The 24,234-nt window shown below is 46.6% G+C and overlaps 1 protein-coding gene and 1 long non-coding RNA gene across 6 annotated transcripts in view; one reads left to right on the forward strand and one right to left on the reverse strand.

Moving 5' to 3' along the window:
• The window catches only part of MID1 (midline 1), a 581,622-nt gene extending 561,298 nt beyond the window's left edge, over positions 1 to 20,324 (forward strand). For all 5 annotated transcript variants that reach the window (XM_081793388.1, XM_081793390.1, XM_081793387.1 and 2 more), the window contains 3 exons: positions 7,508 to 7,669; positions 11,783 to 11,990; positions 17,130 to 20,324. In XM_081793388.1, coding sequence (XP_081649514.1) covers positions 7,508 to 7,669; positions 11,783 to 11,990; positions 17,130 to 17,478 — 719 coding nt within the window. In that variant the 3' untranslated portion in view covers positions 17,479 to 20,324. The remainder of the gene's footprint in view (positions 1 to 7,507; positions 7,670 to 11,782; positions 11,991 to 17,129) is intronic.
• Positions 12,293 to 13,278, reverse strand: LOC145714190 (uncharacterized). The gene is made up of 2 exons (XR_014136803.1): positions 12,795 to 13,278; positions 12,293 to 12,582 (listed from the first exon to the last, which is right to left on the reverse strand). It is a non-coding gene; the product is annotated as an uncharacterized LOC145714190 (long non-coding RNA).
• Positions 20,325 to 24,234: the final 3,910 nt, after the last annotated feature.

Raw genomic sequence — 24,234 nt, forward strand, 5'->3', positions numbered from 1 at the left:
CAGCTATTTGGAGTGCTTTTGGGGGCACATCTGAGAGGCACGGGGGGTATCAGGATTTTCGATTCGTCTGGTTTCGCTCCCCAGCCCCAGCCCTACATGCCCCCCACAAATCATGAAGCAACGCTGATTCCCTAAAATCTTTCTCTTTTTTTATTTAAAAAAAAAATTGTTTTTCACGTTTATTTCTTTTTTGAGAGACAGAGACAGAGCATGAGCTGGGGAGGGGACAGAGAGAGAGAGAGGGAGCCACAGAATCCGACGCAGGCTCCAGGCTCTGAGCTGTCAGCACAGAGCCCGACGTGGGGCTCAAACTCATGAACCACGAGATCATGACCTGAAGTCAGATGCTTAACCTACTGAGCCACTCAGGCGCCCCTAAAATCTTTCTTTTTAGTGAGCAATGCACAAACACTGTATAATAATGTATAAAATGTATCTAGTGAAAATTGGATGCTTTTCAATACGCCAGCCACCTCAGTTCCAGAGTTACCCACTGTGGGGCCCCTGGGTGGCTCCTTCAATTGAGCATCTGACTCGTAATTTCGGCTCGGGTCACGATCTCGTGGTTCGTGAGTTCGAGCCCCATGTGAGGTCCTGCGCTGACAGCGGGAGCCTGCTTGGGATTCTCTCTCTCGCCCTCTCTTCCCCTCCCCTGCTCACATGCTCTCCCTCTCTCTCTCTCTCTCAAAATAAACTTTAAAAAAAGAAAAATATTAAGAAAAAAAAACAAAGTTACCCACTACATCAATTCTATTTCACATGCATCTTTCCTGGGACAGTCTGTTAATAGACGGGCGTGCGTATACAATCACAGTCACAGAGAAATACCTTTTTAGGGGCGCACAAGGTAACATGCCATACACAGCTCCTTACCTTGCTTTTTTCACCCAGAATTTTCTCTCTTTTGATGAACTCGGGGACAACGGATTAGGGACCTTAAGTACGTTTGCAGACTCCCTTTACCTTTGCCATATAATATAACACCAGGAGCGTTAACGATGATAACGATGGTAAGACTTTTGTCCTTTGCCATATTCTCTTGGTTAAAAGCAGGTCACAGGTGTTGCTCACACTCAAGGAGAAAGAAATGCACAAAATCATGAATAGTAGAGTGAGAACCGCGGCGGCTACCCAAGTTATGTCTTTCCTGAGGTGTCTTGAATCAAATGATTATGAGCGTTTGGACAGTACATAGCGCCTTGGCCTGGACTGGCGGGCCTTTGTATCAGTTGGCTTCTGCTGGACAGCCAACAACCGCAGAAGCTAGGTGGCGGATGGCAATCCACACGCATTGCTTGTGTGTCCGGAATCCGGTGGGAGTCCGCTAGAAGGTCCCGCTGACCTTGGTGAGGCTCCGTCATGGTCCGGCTGCTCGGCCGGGGCACACTGTGCCCTCCCACAGTCCCGCTCAGGTGCCTTCTCCTGGCGATCGCAGCGTGCGGGTGGAGGGGCAGGCCCGCTTGCACGTGTGCTTTGCAAGCCCTTGCCTTTGTCCTGTTAGCCGATGTGCCACAGGCCAAAGCAAGTCCCCTGGGCGAGGCCAGAGTCAGAACGCGAGGGCCTTCAGGGTTCCATCACAAAGGGGACAGATACGGCCAGGAGCAAGGAAGCAGAGCCAGAAGGCAGCCCGCTCTAGAACCCTAACTCGATACCAGCTCGCCCCTCCATCCCCAGAATGAAAAGAAGAGATCTGTTGCTTGAAACTTAGGGCTTCTCAGGTGGCTAGGCTGTGACTAACTTGGCTTCCATGCTGTCGGCATGAAAAATAATACCCCAACAAGACATATAAATGGAATAGAGGAGCGAAGGCCATGCCCATGGAAATCCCGTGGCAACAGCGCTCCTGAATCCACAGCTTTATGCTTGGTGATTCCAGGGAAGGTGTTTTGTTCCCCAAGAGCAGTGGCCACAAGAAAATACATGGGAATGACTTCATGAAAATGACAGACCTTGCTTATTTAACGCACAGGTGCCAAAAAGGCCATTCTCCCAGGACGGATGGAAAGCAGGGACACTGTAGGTGCTCATCTAATGGGGGTACACTCATCCGTTTGTTGGTCTCGAGAGTTATTTGTCCCTTGAATGTCCATTGAGCCACTATAGTGAAGCCCTGAGGCCTATAGGATCAAGTTGTAACAAGGAAAGAATAAACTTAGATAAATAGGCAATTGAGGGGCCCCCGGGTGGCTCAGCCGCTTGAGCGACCAGCTGTGGCTCAGGTCACGATCTCACTGCTCCTGGGTTCGAGCCCCACGTCAAGCTTTGCTCTGACAGCGTAGAGCCTGCTTCAGATTCTCGGTCTCCCTCTCTCTCTCCCCCTCCCCTGCTGGCATTCTCTCTCTCTCTCTCTCTCTCTCTCTCTCTCTCAAAAGTAAACATTAAAAAACATTTTAAAAAGGCGAGTGAGATGCAAAGATCTTCAAATTATTTCCTTCTTATTATACGTATTTGTAGTGACTGAGAGAGACCTGGATTTGAATCCCAACTTTGGGCCACACTAGCTCCATAATTTGGGGCAAATCATCTAACGTCCTCTGAATCTGTTTCCTCATCTGTAAGAAGAGGTAATGTTTTACCTTCACATGGTTGAGATAACAAAAGTATAGGTCTTAGCCCCGCATTTGCCACAGTGTTGGCACATAAATATTCAAAGTTCTTATTCGTACAAAAATATAGACTACAGTCGCCTGTCATTGCATTTTTTTTAAAAAAAAAAAAAAAGCTGATATTTTGGGGGTGCCTGCGTGGCTCAGTGGGTTAAGTGACCTACTCTGGCTCAGGTCACGATCTCGCGGTTTGTGAGTTCGAGCTCCACGTTGAGCTCTGTGCTGACAGCTCAGAGCCTGGAGCCTGCTTCAGATTCTGTGTCTCCCTCTCTGTCTCTTTCTGCCCCTCCCTGCTGGCACCCTGTTTCTCTCTGTCTCTCAAAAGCAAATAGATGTTAAAAACAAAAACCAAAGAACCTTTAAAAACAATAAAAAGCTAGTATTTTTGGTCATATGGTAAATGTCTGTCATGACATTTGGATTGTCTACGCGATAGCATTTTGCACAATCGTCACGTGAAAGCCCTTCCCTGAATATTGTTTGTCCATCTGTCCTACCATTTGGAGGAATATCCCTTGCAGATGTCACATTGAATGACAAGATCTAATAATAAAACTGTACGGAAAATTCGAAGGCATTATACTCCCAAACTGGTCCTGGCTCCTTGTGCGGCTAGGTCACCGGTGCCTTCACTTGTCAGAATAAATCCTAGTTAATTGCCCACAACTGACTTTGGTGAAGGAGAATTAGATAAGATCTGTGCAGCTTTTAATCTTATAAAAAGCCTCTCCCTAACCAAATTCATATATTCAAATGCAAAATTAACGACGCTATTAATTTTTTATTACGCATTTTTATTAACAGACTTGCGACTGCAGATGTTAATGAATTGCTTATTAATAAGTAGATATGTATTTAATTTTGCCACGTTTTTCATGTTTTCTTCCAGAACTTCTTCCAGTGCACCATTTGCACTCTTAAATGGGGCCTTTTCCCAGCAGCCTATTTTTATCACTAGCCAAAGTCATAAGATGCATTTCTCCAAGTGTTCATGGCAAAGCAGTTATCTGTATTTAATTAATTTTAGTCATTTTGAAAACATTCGTGAAAGTTATTAAACAGATAGAGAAGAAGGAAAAGAATGTGCGCTTCTGTCCAATCTGTGAAAAGAAACAAAGGATGTTAGCAGCCGGTGCACAGCCTCTCAGAAGGGTGTCCATGTTGCATCATGTTTTATACATAATGTTTTACTGCAAGATGACAGTTGCTATACAAGGCTCTGAAATCCCAAATGTAATTAGGATCTTGTAATGAGCGGCATTATGTAGGGAAATGCTTCTGACCCGTTGTGAATGAGAACAAAATGTATAAAATTGAAAAACTCAATTAAGTTTCATTATGAACTAATTATCTTCCAAGTTCCATTGTTGTTTTAATACTTCAAGCTGAATTAGAGAAGGTGAACGGCGGAATACCCTCAAAGACGATTGAAAACGAATTTGGAGACGAGGGAAGTTTCTGTCGGGATGGTTACATGGGTGTCTCATAAAGAGGTGAAGAAAACCCGGTCGACAGTCCCGACACGGTGGGGTATCGGGGCAGAGAGGTCTGGCACAAGAGCGACGCTAGCCACGCAATAGCTTTGTACTCTGAGGCACCCACCCCCTTACTCCAGCCCCCAAAAGAAAATGGTCGGTGTTGCTTTCTTGGCATTTTTAATCAACTCCTCGGTTATTGCCCCGGCAATAATAATAACACAAAGGTAAGCCTAAACAGGAATAGTGAGTATTCACGAAAGCAGATTGTCCCAGTGCAGAGCCATCCAATCAAATTTTACTACGCCGTAAACATTTTGTTCTTTTAATAGTCAAGGAGAAAAATTAGTGACCTCTTCAAAATAATCAGGATGGTCAGAGTCCCTTTCCTGTTCAGTAAAGCGTTCTGAAACATTAAATCTTTGTTGGGTTAAGACTCTGGATTATAGGCCAAGTTGCTGTCTGCTTTAGGATGTTGTTGAAAGCGTTCCCCCACCACATGAGGCCCAGCTTTTCGGTTGTACAGTGATGTAAAGTTTATTGAAACATTTTTACATTCGCTTTCTTTGACCACAATACTCATTTTACTGTAACGTAGGCAATTAAACGGGACCAGTGTAAACGCAGTGACATTGATGGGATTCTCATTTGATTCTCCTGAATGCTGTTATTGTTTTCGTTCGTGCTTGACTGCTGTTGACAAAGGTCTAGGCATATGAGTAGATTATCCTAGGCAATAGAAAAGCTCGTTGTTTTTGTTTTATTGCTATTGTAAGATTATTATTAAATGTCTAAAGTGAGTTAGACAGGCTTGGGGCCCAGAGCTCAGTGTTCAAAATGGCCCTTCTTTGGTTGGATCGAAATCTCTCATTCGGCCATGCCGCTATCCAGAAGCATTGAGTTTCTTGCAGCTACATTCAAGGAAAAAGTAAGGCGAGAAAGTATCAAAAAAGATACGTAGTAAGGAGAGTCCCATGTTGCTGAACCACTTATGCGTGTTTTCCTGGGTCTAAGAGTTAGGGGGAAATTGGGGGGAGGAGTGGGGTGGATGGTTGTTAGTTGCCATGTCTCCGACACCCACTCAACCCGTTCTGTGAGTTTCCCGTTGTTCCCTTGTTTTTCGCTGGCTTTATCAAGTCTGGCAGTCCTCCTGGCGAAATGTTCGCAGGTGGGGATGAAAAGAGGTGACAGAAAACTCACAGGGTCATGTATATATCTATGACTCACTGAAGTGTGTCTAAAGATACTATGCACCTAAGGTACAAATCATATGAGGTGAATTTTCACACTTGACAAAATACTTTCAGGGTTCCTTCCAACTGTGAGACTACCAGGAACACTTGAGCTCCAGAGTTGGAGAAAGCATTTAGTAGGATTCAAAGACAGATGTCATGGGGCTGTGAATACCTTGGAATGCTATGCAAATATTTGTGGGTTGGTATGGAAATGCACATGTGACTTTCTTTCTTTAGAAATGTTTTATTAGATTCTCAAAGAGGTGAGACCAAAGAAAGATTAAGGGACTGCTTCTTGGGATTATGGTAAGGTATAAGTTGCCTCAAGATCAAAAGAACGAACCCTTTGACTTGCAAATCCACTGAAAGGGAAAGAGTGGGGGGAGTTGGGAGCCCCTCAGGAAGTGGAGGGGCCCAGCCCTCTACCAAGAAATGGTGAAGGAAATTCACCAGAGCCAGGAAACTTCATGACAGCCAGTCGGGGGGGGGGGGGGGGGGGGGGGGGGGGGGCGGGGGCGCTGGGAAAATGTTCTCTTAGAGTGGATGGAGATTGATGGGTGGAGAGAGGAGAGTTGGGCCCAATACCAAAGAGATGTTTTCAGCATCAGCCAGCTGCAAAACAAAACGGGCTTCCTTTTCCCTCCATGTTCTTCCAAGCATCATAAATCCTCAGCCTGCCCCCCAACCCACATCCTGCAGAATGCAGCCGGAACTCTACTCTGAAACCAGCCGTGCCAGGGAATGCAGCTGGTCAAAACTCCCCGTTCCTGCTCTTCTAAGAGCCGCACTGGGCCCTCAGCTGCCTGCTTCGGGGTTCTCGTAGGGAACCCTCGTAGGCGCCTGACTTGGTTAATTACGGCCACACTAAGTCTGCATCGCAAACAGCCCCGATGATCATTTTCCTAGCTCCCCTGTCAGCAGCTGGGCCAGGCCCTGCTGGCCTCCCTCAGGCACCGGCTGCCTGTAGAGCTGTGACCTAGATCTCTCCTCCTGCTGCGATGAGCAGGCTATCTGGGGAATGTTCTCCCCGTGGCAAAGGCAGAGGCACGAGGGCTCAACACAGTCTCAAGGCCCTGTAATGCCTGCCCTTGCAGCCAATCACACGGCCAAATCGAAGGCCGTGTCATAGGGCGATATATCCCATCTGGGGAGCGAGCCAGTGCGAAGTCACTTAGGCCTGGATCCGGGGCAGGGTGAGGAATTAGAGGTTCAGCTTCTCATCCGTGATTCAGGTCTCTTCTCACTTTCCTGAGTCTCATGATTGACGAGGTGCAAATTTTAAGGGTTACCGTAACAAGAGTGTGGGGTGAGGGTGCAGAGAGCGGACCCAGCGGGAACCCGCCGCTTTCTTTACATCACCACGGCCCCTAACAACACGTCACACACACACACGTGCACAAGACACCAGACAGAAGTGCCTTTGCTGCTCTTTACGCTGAACAGAATTTGTGTTATAACAATTTTTTTTATCTTAATTTTTTTTAATGTTTATTTATTTTTGAGACAGAGAGAGACAGAGCATGAACGGGGGAGGGGCAGAGAGAGAGGGAGACACAGAATCCGAAGCAGGCTCCAGGCTCTGAGCTGTCAGCCCAGAGCCCGACGCAGGGCTCGAACCCACGGACCGCGAGATCGTGACCTGAGCTGAAGTCGGACGCTTAACCGACTGAGCCACCCAGGCGCCCCTGTGTTATAATTTTTAATACTTTTTTAAGGTTTATTTATTTTGAGAGAGACAGACACAGCATGAGTGGGGAAAGGGCAGGGTGAGCGAGCAAGAGAGAGAGAGACAGAGAGAGACAGAGAGAGAATTCCAAGCAGGCTCCACGCCACCAGCACAGAGCCCGATGAGGGGCTCGAACCCACGAAGCCGTGAGATCATGACCTGAGCCGAAACCGAGAGTCAGACGCTCAACCGCCTGAGCCACCCAGGCGTCCCCCCGCAAGATAATAGTTGTAACTGGTTTTTCCATTTAGAGCACACACTAGGAATATATAATAACAAATACAGGTTGATCACCTACCGTAGGCAGGAGACTGAGCACTGGAACATACTAGGGGTCTCTCTCAGAAGTGGCCAAGCACCCCACTTGTGGTTCACGTAACCCCCGATTACACAGACTCGGAGTCGCGCAGACGTCGCCCCACGCTTGCGCCAAAGCACCGCACCGTGTTCTGCTTGGTTTTGCAGGTCTGTGTAACTCTGCCGACAGCTGGATGATCGTGCCCAACATAAAGCAGAACCACTACACCGTTCACGGTCTGCAGAGCGGCACCAAGTACATCTTCATCGTCAAGGCCATCAACCAGGCGGGCAGCCGCAGCAGCGAGCCTGGGAAGTTGAAGACAAACAGTAAGTGTCGCCTCCCTCCTGCTCTCCTCTCAGCTGCCTCGGTCCCCCCTTTCTGTTCCTTTTCTCTGCCTCGGGCATCGCCGACGGCCTCAAGAAGCAAGTCCAGAGCTAACGGGTTCCAAAACTGACTCGACCCTTAAGGGCTGTGAGTCCATCCACCTCTCTGCACTTCAGTCTGCTCATTTTTTTAAAAAAAAAACTTTCGTTTTAATGTTTATTTATGTTTGAGAGAGACAGAGACAGAGCGCAAGTGGGGGTCGGGCGGAGAGAGGGGGAGACACGGAATCCGAAGCGGGCTCCAGGCTCCGAGCTGTCCGCACAGAGCCCGACGCGGGGCTCGAACCCACGAACTGTGAACTCATGACCTGAGCCGAAGCCGGACGCTCAACCGACTGAGCCGCCCAGGCGCCCCTGTAGTATTGCTTTCCATAGCAGAAGAGCACATGAACAGCTGTTTCCTCAGGAATTCTTTATTTTACTCCAGATATCTGTCTGGCTAGGTCTGTGATTCTTAGAAGCGATTCTGCCCACCCCAGGGATATTGAACAATGTCCGGAGACATTTTGGGTTGTTACAACTGAGGCGGATGCTACTGTTATTTAGTGGTTAGAGGCCGGGGCTGATGCGAAACATCCCACACCACACAGGACACAACAAAGAGAGATCTGGCCGATACATGTGTCTTGTAACACCGTCGTCTCCCTCTCTGTCTCTGCCCACATGTGTTTTGTTTTATCCTCTCTTTTCTCTTGACTATTTTTGATCTAGAAATATGTTCCGTAACATGGAGTTTCTTTGCCCGGGACCTCCCGAGAGAAAGCAAATTGGAGCGTGTCGGTACGGCACCGTGTTATAACGTTCTCAGCTGGTCAACGGTATAGTTAACTGCTTTTCAAGAGGAACCCTCACTTAACCCAAGGCCTTGATTTCAGTGGTCAAATACGTCTATTTTCCTCCAGACATAGGTGTTTAAGACACATGCTCTTAAACACTGGGCTCCTTTCTCCTCCCAGTGTTTCTGCTGGTAAAGGAGGAGATGTTTTTAGAGATTAATTAGGGGGAAAAAATGAGTAAATACATACACCGAGGTTAATTCTGTATCTTGGAGACATCCTGCTTGTGCTCCATCAGATTTAAATATTAAATGTTAAAGATAATGGATTCATTTCATGTAGACTATAGATAATGTCATCTTCTATTTCTAGACATGCAGTCATTGAACAGATGTTATCAAGTTTTACGCGAGGAGTTGGCAGACTTTTTCTACAATGTGCCAAATAGTAAATATCTGGGGCTGCGCAGGTCAGACGGTCTCCGTCACCATCCGCTCATATCCAGCTCTGCCGTTGTAGTGCAAAAGCAGCCACAGATTACGCATAAACGAATGGGCGTGGCTATGTTTCAATAAAACTTTATTGACAGACACAGGCAGTGTGCTGGATTTGGCCTGCAGGCTGTGGTTTGCCAAACTCCTATGTGTGCAAATATTACAGTGAATTGAATTCTTTAGTAAAGTAAGTGATTAATTTGTTCCTTGCACCGATGTGTCCTCATGAAAGCAGAAGCCTCTGACTTGGACAGAGCAGGCGAGGGTTTGTGTGAGAAACACAGCTGAGGCACAGGTGGAATTTGCTCACTGAGGGGGCAGGGGTTGGGCCTGACCTCAGCTGGCGTGATCCCGCTCCGTGCACGTGTAGGTGAGGGTGTGAGCTGAGACGAGACAGGACACATCTCACCATGATGAGGCCAATCTTTCTTTTTTTTTTTTTTAATGTTTATTTATTTTTTAGAGGGAGGGGGAGGGGCAGAGACAGAGGGAGACACAGAATCCGAAGCAGGCTCCAGGTTCCGAGCTGTCGTCACAGAGCCCGATGTGGGGCTCGAGCTTGTGAACCGCGGGATCGCGACCTGAGCTGAAGTCGGACGCTTAACCCACTGAGCCACCCAGGCGCCCCATGAGGCCAGTCTCTCTGATGGCTGTAACATTCTGATATTTCTCACTGGAAGAAGGGCAACCAGAACACGGCCCTCGTTTTCCGTGATGGCGGCCTTTTTGACATTTCCTCCTAGTCTGCCCATTAGCGTCTGGTTATTTTTGCATACATTCCGTCTTCCACCTTTAAAAGTTGAAATATTTGAAGCAAAACTATCTTCATGCTCTTCTTGCCTTGGTTCATACTTTATCCCTAATAGTTGCTGATGTGATCACTCCTGAGGGCATATTTATTTCACAGGACGAGCTGAAATGTAAATGACACAGGTAATCCATTAGGTCTCACAGCCTCTGAGAATGTCCGTGCCCTGATCAACACTTGAAGATCTTCTCAGCTCTCTCTTTAACCTTTTCTGTGATGTGGACAGAAATCTAAATCGGGTCAGCAGACTTCAGCCCAGACTACAGCCAAATTTGGCTGTCTGTTTTTATAAATAAAGTTTTATTGGCACATGACCCACGCCCGTCCTTTTACCTCTTGTCTCTGGCTGCTTTCGTGCCGCAATAGCATTGTTAAGCGCCCACAGAAGAGACCACGTGGCCAGCCGAGCTAAAAATACCTATCCGGCCTCTTACCAGAAAGATGTGCTGGCCCTGATCTAAAAGGATTTTAGAGGTGTCGGCGTCATGTTTGTATCCGAGTGGAGACTGGAAATCCTCTGGCCTCCCCGCACGTGACCTAACACGCCTTCCCCCAGGCTCTCGGTGACAGTTTCTCAGCGGCATCATGTATCGCCACAGCCAACTTCCCAAACTTTTCCACTGGCTATCTCCCAGCGGGCCTACCAACTGCACCAGTGGCTGTGGAGTTTGGGCATCATGGTATTTGCGTCCTCTCGTAACTCATTTCCCACCTTTAGAAGTTTGTACCCGATGTGGTGTTGGATGGCAGGCGGTCCTCCAAAGCAGTGTTAAATCCAAAGGAGTAACAACGGCTATGGCAAGATGTTCAGGTGGGACTCTGCCAAGATTTTCTAATGGTTCAGTCTCCAAAACACAAATGTGAATAATGAAATAGAGAGGTAGGGAGGGCCTTATTTAATATATATATTTTTATTTCATATTTATTTGATTATGTATACACACACACACAACTCAGGAGTAGAAAACCCAGGTGTTATGATCACATTTTTTTCCCTGATCTTGTTGTGGGCTGAAAAATACACATTATTTTCTTGTTAAAGTTTATTTATTTACTTTTGAAAGAGAGAGAGAGAGCACAAGCAAGGGAGAGACAGAGAGAGGAGACGCAGAATCCGAAGCAGGCTCCAGGCTCCGAGCTGTCAACACAGAGCCTGATGCGGGGCTCGATCTCACAGACTGAGATCATGACCTGAGCCGAAGTCAGATGCTTAACCAACTGAGCCACCCAGGCACCCCTGAAATACACATCTCTATAGCCACTCTGAGCTCACAGGAACAATTGTTAATTTTCAACAATTTCAGAATAACGTAAAGCCTATAGAATATTCCATCTGCCAAAATCTGCAATCTTGATTTCTTTGGTTTCTTGTCTGAAGTCTGCTGAGCATGAGCCACATTTTAAGCTGGACTGAATATGGGAATGGTTGAAAATGAAGTCTTCATTTTCTCCTTCCTTTTGGGACACTGTTTGGCCAGTATGTACCTGTGCTGCTTGGGTCCATCTGGGACCCATGAAGATAGCTGTGGTTGAGCCCTGCCCATGGTACTGTTGAGTCCTTAGGTGTAACAACTCTGGATCCCTGTCTTGGAACTGATGGACAGGGAGTTCATGAAGGCAGGGATGTGTTCATCTCCACTATATTACTGTGCTTTTTAAATCTGATTCTGAAAGGGGTGCCTGGGTGGCTCGGTCGGTTGAGCGTCCGACTACGGCTCAGGTCACGATCTCACGGTCCATGAGTTCGAGCCCCGCGTCGGGCTCTGTGCTGACCGCTCAGAGCCTGGAGCCTGTTTCAGATTCTGTGTCTCCCCCTCTCTCTGCCCCTCCCCTGTTCATGCTCTGTCTCTCTCTGTCTCAAAAATAACTAAACGTTTAAAAAAAAAAATAAATCTGATTCTGAAAAGACATTCTTGGTCATGTCAAAATAAACAGTCCTTTTCTTCTTCCTCTTTGTGTTTCGCAAACTCGTTCCCAGGCCAACCATTTAAACTGGACCCCAAATCTGCACATCGGAAGCTGAAGGTGTCCCACGATAACTTGACAGTAGAACGTGATGAGTCATCATCCAAAAAGAGTCACACGCCTGAACGCTTCACCAGCCAAGGGAGCTATGGTGTCGCTGGAAACGTGTTCATTGATAGCGGTCGGCATTACTGGGAGGTGGTCATAAGTGGAAGCACATGGTAGGCAATTCTATCTATCGTCCTCCCGTTATACAAAAGGCACGTCTTAGGCTGTGCTGTGTCGGAGCATTCATCCATACCAGAGCCCATCTTGAAGAATAATAGGCAGAAAAGCCTTTTTAGTCCGTTGTTGTTATGGTAATGCTGCATAACCAGCGCCCCGAAACTCAGTGGCTTCAAAATGATCGTTCGTTATCGCTCACCAACCACCCACATCCATGGGTTAGCTGTCAAGACCAATCTCAGCCGGGCTTTGCTTTAAGCTGCAGGTTGGATCTAGGTCCATTCTTTGTGTCTCTTCATCCTCTTTGGACGCGAGGGGCACCCGGGCCATGTCTTTCTCAAGGAGCCTCTGCTTACATCACCGTCTGCTGACCTCCGATTGGCCAAAGCCAGTCACAGAGCCACACCCAAAGCCAGTGGTCTAGGGAAGTATATTCCTCCCGTGGAGGTGAGAGGAGGGGGTGAGTATCCGCAAAGCAGTCATCTGATCTACCATTCAGCCAGGAAGAACATTTTTTTTTAAATTCACTCCGAGAATTGCAGCTAAGGTGATCGAGTCCTGTCCCATGCGGGTCAGCCGACTAGAGCCCTGGGGCCCCGTGCCTGTTTTTGTAAATAAAGTGTAATGGGAACACATCCGTGCCCATTCTTTTCCACATTGTCTGTGGCTGCCTTTGAGCCACACAGCAGAGTCGAGCAGTTGAGATGGAACCCTGTGGTCCACAAAGCCGAAAATACCAACTCGGTGGCCCTTTACCGGAAACGTTAGCTGACTCCTACTCTGAAACACTACTTTTCGACCTTTAAAGAAAACTAGTTGCCGTTGCCCTGTATGTTTGGTGATTCTGGACTGGGCCGATTACTGTAAATAGCCAGGAGCCGAGAGGGTGAAGCAGCGATCATAGGCTGGAAATCCCTTCGAAAGGTCCGTTAGATCCAGTCAGGGTGCGGTGTCCACGCTGCAATTGGTTAACCTTGCCTAGTTCGTCTCACAAAGCTGACCTTGTCTATTCCACAGCCACAGACTGCCCCCCCCCCTTACTCTGGCTGGCCGTTTCACAAACACCTGTTCGCTACTGCCCAAAAAGGCAGCTGTTTTATTTTTATTTGGCATATGTGCCAGGCACTGGTCTAAGCATTCTACGGATGTTAACTCATCCGTTCATCCTAACAGCCCCACAAAGGCAGGTGCTGCTATTCCTGCTTTACGGATGAGATGGCTGAGGCACATGCCCACTGGCTCAAGGTCACAAAGCTCAGAGGTGGCAGGGTTAGGAAGTCTGCAGGGTACAAGCGCTTAGCCAAGGGTTCACAAGCTTTTCTGTAAAGGGCTAAAGAGCCAGTGTTGCTGGTTTGGCAGGCCAGATGATTTTTATCCCAACAACTCAACTCTCCTGTTGTAGCGGGAAAACAGCCACGGACCGTATGTCCACGAATGGGTGTGGCAGGGCACAAATAAAACTTCATTTCTAAAAACAAGCAGAGAGCCAGACTTGGCCCATGGGTTGTAGGTTGCTGATCTCTTTCTGCTCTTAACCACCGTGCTTGTGCTTTTGAAACATTATAATTACGCTAGGGCTTACAATGGTATGCTTGACGAGTGAGAGCTTCAACCTTGCTTAAAAAGACACACCTCAAATGGGCATAACCTGCAATGATGAGTATTGTAACGGCTATTTTTGAGATAAGGATGCTAAGACACATTGTGTCCGAAGTCCCTTGCAGTGTTGGTACAAGTCGACAGAAATCTAAAAAGTGAAATCGTAAGCTTGGGTGTCTCCTTTCTCCCCAGAATGGTACCTATATTGGCCAAGCAAGTAGGTTTTCTTCCGTTGTGATCCCCACGATTCTCTTTGCCCAGAACATTTTCCTGTTCCAACATCCTGCCGGAGGATAGAGGACAAATCCTTCCCCCCCAACCTCCCTATTCGGCTCTGGGCCAGATTGGCATTTATAGCTGCAGTGGGGCAAGATAAAAGCCCAAAGGAAAATACAATGAATTTTTGCAGGTGCAAAGGAGCAAACATTTCTAGTTAATTAACGTGCTGTATTAACCTGGGACAGAATCCAGTGTCTAAATAATTACAACCCCATTAATAATTATTTATGATAAATGATACCCGATCATTATGATCTCATTCCCATTGACGAATGGTGCGGGAAATTCCACCAGACCTCTTCAGTTATATAAACACAGATCGGTATTACCTTGAAAACACCCTCCAGATGTCAAAACCAACTCATGAGGGGGGGGAAATTCTAAAATTAATTGCCGCACTTTGGATCATTACAAACTGGATTGTGTCAATTTCAGAAAAAATTCTCATGTAGAAAGTGGTTTAACATTTCCTGGGAGGTGTTAGAGAGGAAGGGGTGACCCATATGATCAAATGCTTGTGATGCCTTGATTTGCACCAGCTAACGACACGTATATTTTCTCGTGAAATACAGTCCCGACTTTCAATTAACATGTATGTTATGATCCCTGCAATGAGGCATGTTAACATCGCTCTGAGAAACGTAATTTTTATACTTTCTGAATTCTCCAAGTCTCACTGCGTAACTTAATGGAACATTACCTTCTGCCTGCACCTTTCAAGCTCGATGGAAATACGTACATAGTTTTACAGATTAATGATCATATAATGATATTTTCCTTTGCTTAATGGACTATACACAGAGTTATTTTCTCACTCCCTAATGCTGTTAATGTGCACTTGGTGTTTTATGAAATGGTGTTAACTAAACTTGGGTTCGTACATGGATTACTGGGCCAGAAGTCGAGGGGGAAGGGGCGAGATTCTGGATTCTGCTCCTAATTTTAACCTCCGTGTTTTCCCATTTGCTAAATGAAGTCCGTCATACCTGCCGCGGCTACTTCCCGGCGGGTTCAGTTAAGGCTCAGCTGGGAAATCAACGGCAGAGTTCTTTAATAAAACATGAGAGTGGTGACCGGCGACAAGAAGGAAGCAATACAGACATGGCTACTTTGTGATGCAAACGCAGGTTCCGGGTTATCTGAAAAACGGAAACGGCGTCTGCTGGGGCATAGAGAAGGTCTCTGGGGAAAATACTCAAAAACAAAACAAAAACCTTTCCAACGTGCCTCAGGTAGGTAGGGTTCAGCAGAAAAACAGAAGTCAGTCAAGGAGCCCCACGGAGGAGGGGAGCCAGCGGCTTACCAGAACCCCCCTGGTAAGTTCTGGAGTTTGCCAGAAGCCCCCGCAAACCTCACCTCTGCTGTCTGTTGTCTGGAAAAGGGCATTTCCCCACCTCTTAGAACTTCCAGATCTTCTGCAAAGCCATCACGGTGGCAGGACGAGACCCAGACTCCCACTTGAAAAGGGATTCTGGGAGATACAGTCCCGGGATTCACCCTGAGATGCAGAACTGGATTGGCAAGAAGGAAGAGAGGAGGCCAAGGTGATGGCAGACAGGCTGGTACACTGGCCTTTACTGATTTTCAATTCCATCCTCTTTTTTAATTCAGTGATAGCATGTTACTTTCATTTCTTTTTAACACACCACTCTTAAAGTGATTGTATTTGAAATCCAACATGTGATTTTTAAAAGAATGTCGTTTTATCAAAGACCAATGAAGTCTTTTTCTGTCTGCACTGGGTAAGGTACCATATGTCAATATCCACTTAGACTGGCTTCTGCTACAACATATTAAAAGTTGGGCTCTGAATCATTTATTCTTTCTTAAGAATGATGAGTTTTGCTTATCTTAATGTCTGAAATATCGCAAATGTTAATGGTGGCATACCTCAGCAGGGTAAAAAGAGATTAGGGAGCTTAGAACATTGTAGAAAGAATTCTCAACTTTTTTTGAGCGGTTGAGAGTACATTTATTTATTTGTAAGCTTTATTTTGAGAGAGAGTGAGCACGCAAGAGGGGGAAGGGAGAGGGGAGAGAGAATCCCAAGCAGGTTCCACACTGTCAGCCAAGAGCCCGGCTCGGGGCTCAAACTCACAAACCGTGAGATCATGACCCAAGCTGAAATCAAGAGTCGGACGCTTAGCCAACTGAGCCACCCAGGCGCCCCACGAGTACGTTTAGAATAACCAGGATATCTGTCTCTCAAAGACATTCAGAATTTTTTTAAATGTAGTAGGAAGTTAATTAGAAGGGCTCTTGGCAATGATGAATCACATAATTTCTGGTGAGGGAAGGTATGGGAGAGTGTTGTTTAAGTTTGGGGCCTTTTGAGTCATCTGAGGTTCAAGTACTGATTCTGATGCTTATTGGTAATGTGTTATTGGGCAAAAAGAATAAAACAGCAGTTACTGAAGATTCCTTGCCAGGCCTCGTGCCCAGGATTTTACATGTATTCTTTCCTCTACTCCTCAAAATAACCATCCGAGATAGACGCTGTCATTGTCCCTGTGTTATAGATGAGGAAAATGGCTAGGAGAGGACGAGGAACTTGCCCTGCAAATGAAAATCATTCTCCACACTCGCCTTTTGCAAAGTGTGCTTGAAGTCATGGAAAATGACAGACACGGTGCCGGTTGAAAAATTCAAAGTAGGTCAAAAGGAGAAATCTAGGGTTGTGCCGTCCAGTATGGTAGCCCTGAGCCACATACAGTTATTTGCATAATTTAACTTCATGAAAACTAACTAAATTTAAAGTTTGGTTCCTCAGTCTCAGCAGCCACAGTTCAAGTGCCCAGTAGCCACATGTGGCTCGTGGCTACCATACGGAACAGAGCAGAACCTTTCGCTCATTGCAGAAAGTTCTGTTGGACAGCGCTGGTCTAGAGAATTCACTGTGTGGGTCTTGATGAGTGGAAAGAAAGAAGGAAAAAAGGGAAGGAAGGAAGGAAGGAAGGAAGGGAGGAAGGGGGAAGGGAAGGGAAGGGAAGGAAGATAGAGAGGCAGCAAAACACAAAGTTCAAATTCTCATGTAATGTCGGAACTAAAAACAGGAATATGAGTAAATACAGCAGCCCATTTCCACCCACTGTATGTGTGGGAGGGAAGGAGATGAGGAACACCTGTGTCAGGGTCCTTGCCAAGCTTTCACTGAAGAATGAATCCGGTTCTCGTGACCCCGGAAAACCGTAGAAGGGATCTAGCGCAGCTGTGCCCCACGCCTCACCGTTCTCGCTGTCACCATTTTGTTTGTGCAGGTATGCCATCGGCCTTGCTTACAAATCGGCCCCAAAGCACGAGTGGATCGGCAAGAACTCTGCTTCCTGGGCGCTGTGTCGCTGTCACAATAACTGGGTGGTGAGACACAACAGCAAGGAAACCCCCATCGAGCCAGCCCCCCATCTCCGGCGCGTCGGCATCCTGCTGGACTATGATAACGGTTCCATCGCTTTCTACGATGCTTTGAACTCCATCCACCTCTACACCTTCGACATCACATTCTCGCAGCCTGTGTGCCCCACCTTCACGCTGTGGAACAAGTGTTTGACCATTATAACTGGCCTTCCGATCCCAGACCATCTGGACTGCACAGAGCAGCTGCCGTGAGCACTGGGCCATGTGGAGCTGATTTCTGGGGGATTAAAAAGGGCCGTGGCCACCCTTTCAGGGACCGAGAAAGCACAGGCTTCCAGAGTGTGATTAAATCTCGCCAAAAAGTGTCCAGAAATCGGCTAGGATAGGACTCAACATAGGCGATTCTCCCCCTTTGCTGTCTTTTGTATTAAGTACATGCTTTAATAATTTCTTCAATTTTTTTTTTGTATCTACAGGAAAAATTATAGATTATTTATAAAAGAAACGTAACCGGAATTCCAACTCTTAGAAAGTATTTGGTTTTGCACATTAAGAGGCCCAGAAGCGGACGGGCTCTTCACAACAGCCTTCGTCTCGTCACGCTCTGTGGGCTGGAGGAAAAACTCTTGTAGTTTTGTGCGCTTATCCACCTTCTCACATCCTCATATCTCATACCGATCCCCTTGTAGGTCCTGTCGCCCTGACCGTGCATAACAGAATATGCAAGTATCTTAAAAAGAAAACATAGCTTTGAACCTAGTAGGGCAGTAAACGGGCTTTCTTACCGTGGTTTATTTCGAAGTGTTTTAACTGTGATGTCAAAAACTTACTGGCTCAACCGGAACGGAGAGCAAAAGAGAGAATTGATTGAATTGACTCTGGAGCTTGGACTCCACCATGGCCCAGGCTTTAATCACCCTCCAATGGCTGGTGGGGTAATGTTGGAAAGAAAGGTTGTGAAGCCTTTGGCCATGTGTGTGTGACCTTACCTTTCCCAGGATTCAGGATTCTGGGAGAACATTAAGAATTGAGATTGCAATTGAGAATAGTCTCTTTGAATCCTACTGATTTTTCAAAACGTCTGAGGCTGATTTGTCTTTGATCAGAAGTAGGGTTCGCTTTCATGACATAAGTCTGTTTCGTTCTTCCTTTTAGTAGTGTCTTTAGGCCTGTGACATTGCTTTACCACATTTAATAGCTGTCCTATCTCCCTCTCCCCCAAATCATTTTTCTTCACTTGCTGGGGCTGAGGGAATACACATTTTCTGTTACAAATGGCAGCACCACTTTGGATTGACTTTGCTCTCCAGGACATCAGCACATGGCCCTGACTGTCTCTACCACGTCCAAATATAACTCACCTGAAAAACACTTAATATTTATGAGTTGGTAATGACAAGGGACGTTGCGTAAAGTACTATTTACTGGTACACGTGCCTCGAAAGTTATAAAAAGACTTTTATTAAACACATCTTGAAAGATGTAGAGGACCCTGTGTGTTCTAGTATAGTTTACGATAGAGTTGTGAAACAAAAAACAAAACAAAACAAAAAAACAAAAAACAAAAAACACGCAAAAAAAATCAAACTATTGCCGAGCTGGAACCTGCTAGTAGAACCAGCTAATAAGCTGTCAGGTGGGATTCTGGGCATGCTGATCCGGTAAGACGGAACGGTCCATGAAGGAAGGCTTTCTTAAGCAGTCCTTGGACCCGGACCAGGAATCTGGCATTGGTTCTATCTTGACGAAGGGCATGATACCCGTAAGTCATTTCATTTGCTAATGTATTGATCTGAACTACTGGGTTGGCCATTTTGACTGAACAGACTGATGAATTTAAGCATTGCTTTTAGCAATTTCGTTGTTAACCAAATCAACCAATTGTCTCCCTGAAATCCGTCCACAGACCCACTGTTTTCAGCATCACGTCATGTGACTGCGAGCCCGGACCCCGTGGGCCACGTCATGGGTGTTTCTGTCCCCTTCACTGGCAGACACTCTCCTTTTTTCGTAACAGATAGAGTTTATATATTTACTATATTATTTATACCCAGATGAATATTTTGATAGCTACTTAGGACAATTTCACATCTCACAGATGGACACCTCAATGGAAAAAAATTAATCATTCTCTGGAAACGATGTTTTTGGGTTTTTTTTACAACATAAAACAATGTGTATTTGCCTTCCTGGACAAACTGAAAGGGTTGTAATTTTTACATACTGTTTTGGTAGCTGGATAATGGATATTTTAATGCACTTTGTACACCAACAGGTTTTAAATAAAAGGGTCTAAAACTCAGCTTCTGAGTTTTTAAAATCATGGTCGCCAGGTGCCAGTAGATGCTACGGTTTGCCTTATGATGTTAATGTAAAGCATTTACGAGGACAATATTTCCGTGAATATAATGTTTTTCAACATAAAGAAGTTACTACTCAAATTTTCACCGCAAGCCATTTAGTTTATGTTTTGGCTATTTTTATAAGGACGAGAGGGATTATGTTATAATTTGGTTGTGGAAGTGTCACTCTTTGCTAACTTAAAAACCTTGTGGATAGTAGCAGTTACTATTTCCCTGTTGTCCTATTTACAGGAAAATATGTATATGGTGAAAGGCCACAGTGTTTCCTTTCGTTGCTGTAATGATGTAGAAAAGATTTCCACGTGGATTTTTTTTTTGAGAGTCTAAAAAAATATATGCTATAAACATTTGCTGCAGTACAATTCTTTAAGTGGACTGGGGTCACCGTATTTTGTTTTCGAGATCCATAAATTAATGCAACCAAATTGATGCGGCGCTGACCAAGGCCGCCGGGTCTGACGTCGTGGGTGTGTGAACAGGTGCTGTCACCATCTTGAAATCCTTAATAATTTGTGAATAAGGGGCCTGCATTTGCATCTTGCGCTGGGCCTCGAACGTTATGTAGCCGGTCCTCATAACGGAACTCAGGAACATGGTACCTCTCTTCCTGGTGGATACAAATGAAGAAACCTGCATCCGGTGTCAAACGTGGCCGGCCGTGTCACTCAAGGAGGAATCTAGACGGATTAAGAGGAGAGCGGGCGTGGGTGGAGATTTTCTTTCCAGCTTGAAAAAGACAAAAAATGACTTCAAAAACTGACTGCAAATATTGACGATGATTTCAGCTGGAGAAGAGGAAACGGCCTGATGACGAACGGGCGGTTCATCACGGTACTGAGATGTTGACCCTGAACTTGCCAAGGAACTGAACCGGCACCGTCCAGCGAGCGTGGGATTCGGCTTCGGCTCCGGGCCCGTATGCGGTGCCTGAAGAGACACACGCACGTACGCTCGCGTACGTGTGCTTTTGGTGTTGGGAAGTTGATGATCTGGTCTGCCTGTGTGAAACGTTAAGCAGGAAGCGGGAGGATGTTTTGGAAATAGTGCTTCTCAGCCAGGGGGCGATTTGGCAGTGTCTCGAGTCAGTTTTGGCTACCCCAGCTTGGGAGAGGGCGCTGCTGGCATCTGGTGGGTAGAGACCAGGGATGTCGCTCAGCTTCCCACAGTGCACAGCACAGCCCCCCACAGCCAAGAACGATCCGGGCAAAACATTCAATGCCTGATCTCTCGAAAAGAAAAGGGGACGCTTCACTGCAAACGCTTCACTGCCGTGGCTCCTTCAGTTTAAACAAGATTTACAAGACCGTTATAAAAATCTGGAATCTGAAAGGCGGTCCAGGCCTGCGCAAACGGGAATCCAGTGACTGGTGTCACAGAGATCTGGATGCGATCTGCTCAGTTTGGAAAGGCAGAGTGGACTCTGTGTAGGCCTGCTCCTTCACCTGAACGAATCCAGTCCCTGGTACTCGAGTCGCAGTGCCACGCCCTCGGCCCGGACTGTTCTCTCCATTGTTGTTGCTTTCTGGTTCAAAATAAAATCATTTTTGTGGTTCCGAGGCCCTCTGTCTCGCCTGTCTCTGTTGCCTTGTCATCATTTTGTGTGTTCGCATTCGTGGTTTCCACAAACACTCAGCTTCTGCTGGCTTTTTGAACTCCTTTGCAACATACGGTGTTTCCTTTTCCTGCCCGAAACTCTCCCATCCGGCATCCCGCTTCTCTCCGTTCAAAATGCAGTTCCTTTACAAGCCTCGAAATAATCCCTAGGGAATTTCAAAACCACAATAAAATCCATACAGGAGTGGAGATCCAGCGCAAGAAGGCTTGATGTCGAGTCTTAAGTCTATCCCCAACCCCATCCCATGGCCCCGGGACTTGACCTTCTCCCGTTAGAGGTGCAAGCCCTTTCGATGGAAGCCCGGGCTCTGCCGAGTGGTCGTGGGTCGCCGGCCTCAGTGCCACCTGCGAGCTGCTTAGAGATGCCCGTTCTCCAGCCCTACGCCCTGACCTCCTCGGCAGCATCTCCGGGAGTGGGAGCAGCAGTAAGTTCTAACAGGCCTTCCCGGCGATTCTGATGCTGGCCACAGTTTGTGAAGCAAAGCCCCGGAAGGCTTTACCCAGTCCCCTCTCCCGTGTGAAAAATGCGCTCACGACCTGAAGTGTGTTTTCGAGGTAAAGTGCTTCAGAGGCCGTATGATGTAATGCGGTGATTGATTGTTAACCCGGCAGAGCACGAAACTTGCCTTTTCTTTTTTAGAAATGCTGACTCCTGGATCCCCTTCTGAAACACTGGGGCTGAGAAGGTCTAGAGTGTGGCCCGGGACGCTGTCCTTCTGTTTCGAGTGATTCGAAAGCGCTAGACACCTGGAGCGTGGCACCTTTTCTTTTGCCTTTTTTTTTCAGTGTTTATTTATTTTGAGAGAGAGACAGAGCACGGGCAGGGGAGGGGCAGAGAGAGAGGGAGACACAGAACCGGAAGCAGGTACCGGGGTCTGAGCTGTCAGTGCAGAGCCTGACACGGGGCTCCAACTCACAAAACGTGAAAACGGGACCTGAGCCGAAGTTGGATGCTTAACGGACTGAGCCACCCAGGCGCCCCTCGACACGTTTTCTATGAAAGTCAGATAGCGAGTTATTATAGGGTTCGCAGGTCATACCTATGTCTGTGGCAACTATTTAACTCTGCAGCTATAGAGTGAAAGCAGCCATAGAGGATACGTAAATGAATGGGTGAGGCTGGGTTCCAATAAAACTTTACAAAAACAGGCACGGGGCTGCATTTGGCCCATGGTGCAATTTGCCAACCCCTGCTATAACGGATATAGTACTGGACTTGTGGCCCGAAGCCCATGGGACATTCTCTGACTACCTTCTCTCTCCCTGAGGGCTCAGCAGCCCCTCAGGGCTCTGGGCCTCTTAGCTCTCAAGTCCTTTCCACCTTTGAATTACATCAATCCTGAAATCACAGAACTCATGGAGAATTAGTTACCGAGTGCTTAAGACGGGGCCACTCAAAGGTTATTAGAAGATTCTTTCATTCAGCAGAGTAGAGTGTGTCGGGTCTAATGATTAGCGTTACCTCTTTCATAATTTTGACTCGAATCAGCCCTCCTCACAAGTGACAGGTGTGTAAAATATATTCCCTTTAATAAGAGTTTTGAAGCACATCTAATTTGAACGTTTGAAACTGAACAACCACTGCTGAAATTAATCACCTTTCAAAGTCAACTTGAAGGGCATGCCGTACACTCCAGAGAGTAGCCCACATCGCCTTCTTTGGTAAATTATTATTTTTAAAAATACAAGGGCGCCTGGGTGGCTCAGTCTGTTAAGGGTCCGACTCTTGGTTTTGGCTCAGGTCATGATCTCACGGTTTGTGAGTTCAAGCCCCGTGTTGGGCTTTGCGCTGACAGTGTAGAGCCTGCTTGGGACTCTCTGTCTCCCTCTCTCTCCGCCCCTCCCCTACTTGCTCTCTGTCAAAAAAAAAAATATATATATATATATGTATACATATACAATATATATGTATATATATAGATGTACAATATGTTGAAGAAGATAGTTGCTTGTGATTAGAAGAGGAGCATAGAAAGGGAGAGAAGTGGAACTTGCAAAGTCCTTCTCTCTTGAGTATCATTCTCCCTGGGATGCACATTCAAGAACAAAATTAAAACGGGGTTGAGGCCTTCTGGAAAAGCTTTCTTGCAGCTGTTCTGTCTCAACATGGGCGATTTATGGAGAGGAATTCAGGTCTCCCTTTGGACCTTTTGCAGCCATGTTGTCCGGAGAGAATTATAAAAGCATGATCAAATAGGAAGTATAGCAATTAACAAGCAAATGTGTCATGGCCGAAAACCAATTACCAATTAAGGAGAGACACAGAAAAAAAATGATTTAATGAACATTGGTGCTTCCACACGGTCTATTTATTCTCAAAGCTTAATGTTTGCTTCTGGTCATTAAAAGCTGTTCAATTTCAGTAAAATATTTCAGTTAATAAAGCTTGTAACTTCCCCAGTCTTATCTTCCCTCCAGCTTCTACCCTCTCTCGCCTCCTTTTTTGTCCAGCTTCTCAAAGGGAGGTTCAGACGTTCTGCCTCTATGTCGTCACCTCTCATTATACCCCGCGCCCTCCACCAGGCATTCAGTGCCTTCGCTCTACCATACACGTTTGGCCTCATCTTGACATACGGCAGCTTTCGAGATGTTGACCACTTCTTTCGTAATCCCTCCCTACGCAACGCCATCCACACCCCCTCCTCCTTCACCATTTTGTGCAAGGAGCCTCCCAAATTTAAATCTCTACGTCAGATTTCTCTGCCCAGCTCAGCCCCTTACGTCGGCCTGCCTATTTGGTCATCTCCTTTGGATGTCTGAAGGCTACCTCAAACTCCACATGTCCGAAGCTGCACTCATGCGCTCTCCCCCCGAACCTTGCCTCATCCAACCCGTTTCATGAACCCCAAACCACAGGTTCGTGTTTAGTGCCTTCCTCGCCCTCCATGTCCCATCCATCACCAAATCCTGTTGATTTTATCTAAGTATCTCTTTGACCTACTCTTGTCTCTGCACACAACCTCCAAGTCCCAGCCTCCAGATCTCCCACTCTACACCTGACCTAACCCGCCATCCAGGCCGCACCAGCCCC

The sequence above is a fragment of the Panthera onca genome, chromosome X (genome assembly GCF_046562875.1).
Source record: "Panthera onca isolate mPanOnc1 chromosome X, mPanOnc1 haplotype 2, whole genome shotgun sequence".
NCBI lineage: Eukaryota > Metazoa > Chordata > Mammalia > Carnivora > Felidae > Panthera > Panthera onca.